The sequence below is a fragment of the Otolemur garnettii genome, unplaced genomic scaffold, assembly GCF_000181295.1.
Source record: "Otolemur garnettii isolate 467f Iridium unplaced genomic scaffold, OtoGar3 scaffold00044, whole genome shotgun sequence".
Taxonomy (NCBI): domain Eukaryota; kingdom Metazoa; phylum Chordata; class Mammalia; order Primates; family Galagidae; genus Otolemur; species Otolemur garnettii.
The window spans coordinates 9,521,725-9,529,267 of NW_003852439.1; the positions used below are offsets into that span (position 1 = coordinate 9,521,725).

At 53.0% G+C, this 7,543-nt stretch overlaps 1 protein-coding gene across 1 annotated transcript; it reads right to left on the reverse strand.

Moving 5' to 3' along the window:
* Window positions 1-501: 501 nt before the first annotated feature.
* ZSCAN10 (zinc finger and SCAN domain containing 10) lies at window positions 502-4,569 on the reverse strand. Its single transcript, XM_012805738.1, is given in 4 exon segments — window positions 502-2,076; window positions 3,412-3,466; window positions 3,633-3,697; window positions 4,305-4,569. Coding segments are annotated over 4 exon segments (1,935 nt in total). The 5' UTR covers window positions 4,558-4,569; the 3' UTR covers window positions 502-514.
* Window positions 4,570-7,543: the final 2,974 nt, after the last annotated feature.

The following is a 7,543-nucleotide window of genomic DNA, read 5'->3' on the forward strand; positions in this document are numbered from 1 at the left end:
CCATTTTTTGGTTGCAGCCATCATTGTTGTTTGGCGGGCCCAGGCTGGGGATTCGAACCCGCCACCTTAGGTGTATGTGGCTGGCACCTTAGCTGCTTGAGCCACAGGTGCCTCCCCAGAGCCAGATTTCTTGATCCACAGTTGGCTGTGAGAGCTGGCACCCTCCCCCTACCCACCCACTCTGGTTGGTGAAACCATCCCTCTAATCACCTGCTCCCATGTAGCCTGCTACAGAAGGTGTAAAGCTGGAGAGGTAGAAGATGTCACCATGCCACAGAGGGAAAGATGACATTTGGCATTTTGATGGGCTTAAAGAAATAAAAAGGGACCGCTTTCAAATAGGCTGTTTTACTTTGGGCATTTGAAATACATTGCTGAGGCCAGGAAGCAATGCTATGGGTAGGGAAGGACAAAGGTGGACTTGGAGGCAGAGAGAGGTGGGGTGTGGCAGGAAGGGATATCCCTGCGGGCCTCAGGGGCCAACAGCGTGGGGAGTGGCAGAACACCGGGTAAGCTAATACAAAGTCTCCCGGGCGTGGGTTCGCAGGTGGCGCAGCAGGTGGGAGTTGCGGCTGAAGCTGCGGCCACACTGCGCACAGGAGTAGGGCCGGGCGCCCGTGTGCACCAGCAGGTGGCGCAGCAGGTTACAGCTGCGGCTGAAGCTCTTGCCACATTCCAGGCACTCCTGGGCGGGCTCTGCCGGCTCCTGGCCAGGCTGCCCGTGGGTCGCCAGGTGCCTTTGCAGGTGGGCATTGCGCCGAAAGCTGCGACCACACGTTGGGCAGCTGTAGGGCCGCTCACCAGTGTGGCTGCGGCGGTGGCGGGCCAGGTTGGAGCTGTTGCGGAAGCGATGACCGCAGGTGTCACAGGCGTGAGGCTTCTCCCCAGTGTGGATGCGCTGGTGGCGCGCCAGATGGGCGCTCTGGCTGAAGCCTTCGCCACACTCGTTGCAGCGGCAGGGCTTTTCCCCGGTGTGGCTGCGCTGGTGACGAGCCAGGTCCTGCGTCTGGCTGAAGCTTTTGCCGCACTGGGTGCAGTGGTGGGGCCGTGGGCCACCATGGGTCAGCAGGTGGCGGGCGAGGCCTGCCCGCCGCATGAAGCACTTCCCACATTGTGGACAGGCGTAGGGCTTCTCACCCGTGTGCACCCGCTGGTGGCTGACTAGCTGAGAGCTCTGGGTGAAGCTGCGGCCACAAGCCTGGCACGAGAAGGGTCGCTCGCCCGTGTGCACACGCCGGTGTGCCACCAGATGCTCGCTGCGCCGGAAGGCCTTGCCACAGTCGTCGCACCCAAAGGGCCGGCTGTCGGGGTCTGGGCAGAGGCTGCTTGAGCTACTGGAGCCCTGGCAGTCCTTGTCCTTGGCATGGATCCTCAGGTGGCGCTTCAGGCTGGAGCGGCGCTGGAAGGTCTGGCCACAGTGGGCGCACAGGACTACGGCTGGCTGCTGTGGCACTTCTATCTTGTTCTCTGGGGTGCAGGCTGGCTTCTGGTCCTGGGTGTGGGCCAGTAGGTGCTGCACGAGGCTGGCACGGCGCTGGAAGCCACGGCCACACTCAGCGCACAGGAAGGCGGGCTCAGAGGAGTGTGTTAGCAGGTGCTTGCTCAGGTGCGAGCTCTGGCGGAAGCGGCGACTGCAGAGGTGGCAGGTGTGTGGCCGCTCATCTGTGTGAGTGCGCATGTGCAGCTTGAGGATGGAGCTGCGGCCGAAACTCTTCCCGCAGCTCAGGCACAGGAAGCAGCGCGTGCCTGGGTGGGAGTGCAGCTGGTGTGCCTTCAGGCGGGCCAGCTGTGGGAAGCTCACTCCGCACTCGGTGCATATGAACTGTGTCTCTGGCTCTGACTCGGGGGTGTCCCCAGCCACTTTAACCTCCAGAACCTCGCTGCTGCCATGAGGGTACCCTTCTCCACCAGTGTTGCTCGCCTCAGAGCCTGGACCATGAGTCTGAGCAAGAGGCTCTTCCAGCACCCGAGGACTATGTGCCTGCGACTCTGCCAAGACAGCAGTGGGCCAGGCAGCAGCCCCTTTGGGCCCTTCTTGTTTCAATTCCTCCTTGTCTGGGATTCTGCTTCCAAGTCCTGGAAAAGAAGTAGAAACAGGGATGGTTAGGCCTATTCCAAGGGGCTTCTAGGAATTGCTGGAACCTAAAAGCCTGGAAGTGGAAAGAAATCCAGAAACCTGCTCAGCTGGGAAGTGGGTAGAGTGGGGGTGGGGGCTGGAACAAGTGAGGATGACCTTTTATTTATTTATTTATTTATTTATTTATTTTTGGAGACAGAGCCTCAAGTTGTCCCCCTGGGTAGAGTGCCGCGGCATCGCATCTCACAGCAACCTCCAACTCCTGGGCTCAAGCTGTCTCCTGCCTCTGCCTCCCAAGTAGCTGGGACCACAGGTGACTGCCACAAGGCCTGGCTATTTTCTGGTTGCAGCCATCATTGTTGTTTGGAGGGCCCGGGCTGGATTGGTACCTGCCACCTTAGGTGTATGTGGCTGGTGCCTTAGCCACTTGAGCCACAGGCACAGAGCCAGGATGACCTTTTATTGACCACCTTTTTTTTTTTTTTTTTTTTTTGCAAAGTGATATAACATAAAATTTACCACAATAACCATTTTAAAGTGTGTGATTTGGGTCCGGTAAGTACATTCACAATGTTTTTTTTTTTTTTTTTTTAATTTTTGGTAGAGACAGAGTTTCACCCCATCGCCCATGGTAGAGTGCCGTAGCATCACACAGATCACAGCAACCTCCAACTCCTGGGCTTAGGCGATTCCCTTGCCTCAGCCTCCCCGAGTGGCTGGGACTACAGGCGCCAGCCACAATGCTGGCTATTTTTTGTTGTTGTTGCAGTTTGGCTGGGGCCGGGTTTGAACCCACCACCCTTGGTATATGGGAACAGCGGCCTGCCCACTGAGCCACAGGCACCACCTCATTCAGAATGTTTTACAACCATTGTCCCTATCTAGTTCTGGAATTTTTTCATTCTCCCAAATGGAAATTCCATACCCATTACCAATAATTACCTTGACTACCTATATTTTGTTTTATTTTAAGACAGGGTATTACTTTGTTGCCCTCAGTAGAGTGCTGTAATGTCGTGGCTCACAGCAACCTCAAACTCTTAGTTTCAAGTGATCCTCTTGACTCAGCCTCCCAATTTGCTGAGATTATAGGCACCTGCCACAATGCCCAGCTATCTGTTAGAAATGGGGTCTCACTCTCTTTCAGACTTGTCTCAAACTGGTTAGCTCAGGCAATTTATCCACCTCGGCCTCCCAAAGTGCTAGCATTACAGGCATGAGCCACTGCTCTTGGCCCACAATGAGCCTTAAAAAGCAATCACCACCACCTTCACAGCTCTGGAGCTTGAAGTGAAGAGGCTTCAGTGGTGATAACTCAGGGAAGGGATGCTTACCTTGAGGGTGCATTGGCCATTCATTTCCTGGGACATCCTCAAAGGTCAAGGACTCCTATAACAAGAGTAGAGACCCTGGGTGAGGACAGGGCTGTAGGGACCCATGGGGAAGGAAGTGATTTCCAGGTTAAATTAAGATGCAGATTTGTTGAAACTATAGTATCAAGACAAGTTTTCTGGGCTTTAGAACATCCTGGGATGAGGGAACCAGCCCAGCTCACCAGGACAGCTGCCAGCTCCTGATCACGGGAATTCTCCTCTGGCCACAGCGAAGGGCCCTGGGGGTCTGCCAACACTGGGGGAAAGAAGCACTGTTAGAGGGAAACCCTGCCCACAATGTGGCTGTGAGGACATGCACCCCGTCATGGAGGATCCATTTCCTGCCCCACTGCACCAATCCAACTCCCACCCATACATCCAGCCCTTTGCTTCCCAGGGCTTGAGCTCCTCACTACTTTCTTGCAGGGCCTGGAATGTCCCCTGGGGACCCGAGCTTGGCAGTTGCTTTGAACTTGGGGGTAGTCTCCACTGTCCCAGCTCAGCAGGCTTGGTGGACCCTGGCTGCGGTGGAGGCAGTTCATTTGATGGACCCAGTGCTGGAGGCTCTTCTGAGGGCACTTCCTTTTTGGGGCCGTGGCTAGGGACCTGAGAAGGTCCTCCCTGTTCCTCCAAGGTGATGTCAGCACGGGGATAATTCTTGCCAGCATTAAAACTAAAATCCTGTTCAAAACACATCCATGTTAGGCAACACAAAGGGCAGCAATTGGTGTCCTCCTGACTCCAAGGGGAAATAAAACAGAGAATGGGAGTCAGATAGGGAAGAAGTTAGGAGGGAACTGTCAGATGGAGGAAAGTGACCTAGGTGGGGGATGAAGCCCCCACACCCCTCTCACCAGTGGCCCCACATGGCTGGACTCCTTGTGGACTCCCTCCAGCAGCAGCACCACTTCCTCCCCATCCCTGAGCGGCTGCCCCTGCAGGCGGCTCAGGAGATGTGGGGGCAGCACACTCAGGAACTGCTCCAGCACCAGCAGCTCCAGGATCTGATTCTTGGTGTGAAGAGCCGGCCGCAGCCAGTGGTTGCAGAGTTCACGGAGCCGGCTCAGGGATGCCCGTGGCCCCATGTCCTCCTGATACTGAAAGCATCGGAAGAGCTGGTGAGCCACTTCAGGTCGTAACCTGGCCTCTGGCCGCCTGAGATACTCTTGGCCAGCTGCCTCCTCCTCTTCCAATTTGACTTCTCCATGTTGCTCCTCCTGCTCCTGGTTAACCACGACTGGTTCTTCAAGCATCCTTCACCTTGAGGAAGGACTCCCTGCAGCTTGCTCACTCTCAGGTCTCTCTCCTCTCCCTCACACCTGTGGAGCTAAAGACCTTGGGTTAGCATTTGCTGCAAGGAAGCCAGGCCCCACCCGATCACTGATATTAAAAGATGCTTAGGAAGTAGACTCAGACATAATGTTTCTACTACTGGTCATGGATAATGGCTCACTGGAGCAGGGCAGACCTTGGTCTCAGGTTTACCAACAAACCCAAAGCAGAGAAATCTGAGAGTTCTGTATTATAGTCCCTATGCCCCCGGGACTAAAGGAGTACCCCTTAGAGAGAAAAAATCTGCTCTGCCCTTCTTCCTGACACAGCTTCAAGGAGCACCCAGCACCTCAAAGATGGATCTTAATCATAATGTTTAATCCACAATCCAGTCTGGTCTTTAGACCCAACTTCCAGCTCATGGGCCTTGCAAGGAATGTGGAACAAGTCAAACTATTTCTTAAGAAACAACTAAGGCTCATGAGCTGGAGTTGGGTTAGTGCCTGTGGCTCAGGTGGCTAAGGCACCAGCCATGTACACCTGAGGTGGCAGGTTCGAATCTAGCCCGGGGCCTGCCAAACAATGACGGTTGCAACCAAAAAGAATGGCCGGGTATTGTGGCGGGCGCCTGTGGTCCCAGCTGATTGGGAGGCTCAGTCAGGAGACTCGCTTGAGCCCAGGAGTTGAGGTTGCTGTGAGCTGCGACACTACGGCACTCTACCCAGTGGGACAGCTTGAGGCTCTGTCTCAAAAAAAAAAAAAAAAAAGAAACAACTAAATAGGGTGGCACCTGTGGCTCAAAAGAGTAGGGCACCGGCCCCATATGCGGGAGGTGGTGGGTTCAAACCCAGCCCTGGCCAAAAACTGCAAAAAAAGAAAAAAGAAATAACAAAATAGCCAGGCATGTGGTGGGTGCCTGTAGTCCCAGCTACTTGGGAGGCTGAAGCAAGAGAATTACCTAAGCCCAAGAGTTGGAGGTTGCTGTGAGCTGTGATGCCACAGCACTCTGCCGAGTGACAAAGTGAGAGACTCTGTTTCTAAAAAAGAAAGAAAGAAACAACTAAACAAATCTCCAAGACAGGAAATTTAGGGAAACCACTGACCTGGGTTCCTCAGAGTCTGTCATAAAAGCAAGTGCCTGTGTGCTATTGTAGAGGCGACTAAAGAGCTGCCTCAAGCATGTAGGTAAACTTTGGATCCTGGTTTATTTATTTTTCTTAAAGGCTCTAAAAGACATTCTGGAGTGGGTCAGAAAATTTTGAGTATGGTTGGGATACTAGATAACAGAGCTGACAGCTGACTTCTGAGATGGCTTCTAGTCTTGTGATTTGTAAGAAATGTCTGTTTAAAAAAAAGGGGGGGGCGGCGCCTATGGCTCAAAGGGGTAGGGCGCTGGCCCCATATGCCAAAGGTGGGGGGTTCAAACCCAGCCCCGGCCAAAATAAAAAGAAATGTCTGTGTTTTTAGAAGGGGCTCAAAGATCTGGAAGTGAAGGGGTCTGAGGGATCAGTCACATTTAAGGACTGACCAGGAGAAATGTATATGGATATTCATTGCATTGTGCTTTCAAATTCTCTGAATGTTTGAGAAATTTCAAAATAAAAAAAAGTTGGTGAGGGGAAAGTTCATGCCCATGCATGCCATCTTCTTGACCAGGCACCCTGACTGGCTTACTTCATGGCTCTGGAAGTGGCTCTCAGAGACCAAGGCCAAGTGCTAATAAGTTGATCAGAGTGGGGTGAACTCCCACCTGGTGCTCCCATCGCCCACCTTCCACAGTTCCAATCTGGAGGCTAAGAATGGGATGAGTCTAGGGAACCAAGATGGGGCAGCCCAACCCTAGCATGGAGCACAAACCGACACTCAGGAGCCCAAGGCAAGGCCAATTGTAAAATGGGTGTTCATGGAAAGAGAATAGAAGTTTCTGGAGGGCGGAAGGGGGTGGATCTGGGCTAGGTGGTTGGGTTCCCAGAAGGGAGACTATGACAGCAGCTTGCAGCATTTTGTGACAGGGAATCCGTAAGGCAGGCAGATGGCCTCAGTCAGTCCAACAGCCAGTGGACACATCCTTAGGAGCCTGCAGTTGGGGGCGGGGAAGTAGTCACTTTCCTTTCCTTCCTCATTTTCATTTTCTTTTTCTTTTTGAGACAGAGTCTCACTTTGTTGCCCTCAGTAGAGTGCTGTGGAGTCATAGCTCATAACAACCTCAAATTCTTGGGCTCAAGTGATTCTCTTGCCTTAGCCTCCTGAGTAGCTAGGACTACAGGTGCCCACCACAATGCCTGGCTATTTTTAGAAACGGGGTCTCACTCTAGCTCAGGTTGGTCTCGAACCTCTGAGCTCAGGCAATCCACTCGCCTTGGTCTCCCAAGTGCTAGGATTATAGGTGTGAGCCACCTGGCCTGGCCTCCTTCCTCATTTTCTTTCTTTCTTTTTCTTTTTTTTTTTTTTGAGACAGAGTCTTACTTTGCATTTTGTTGCCCTCGCTAGAGTTCTGTAGCATTATAGCTCACAGCAATTTCAAACTCTTGGGCTCAAGTGATCCTACTGCCTCAGTCTCCCAAGTAGCTAGGACTACAGGTGCCAGCACAACATCCTGATAATTTTTCTATTTTTAGTAGAGATGGGGTCTCAATCTTGCTCAGATTGGTCTCGAACTCCTGAGCTCAAGGAACCCACTTGCCTCAGCCTCCCAAAGTGCTAGGATTACAGGTGTGAACTGCCACACCTGGCCCCTAAAATAATTAAAAGAAAAAAAGTCTGTATTCTTCCTTCCTTTATTCCAACATCCCTTTGGGGAGTACCCAGCCCAACCATGACT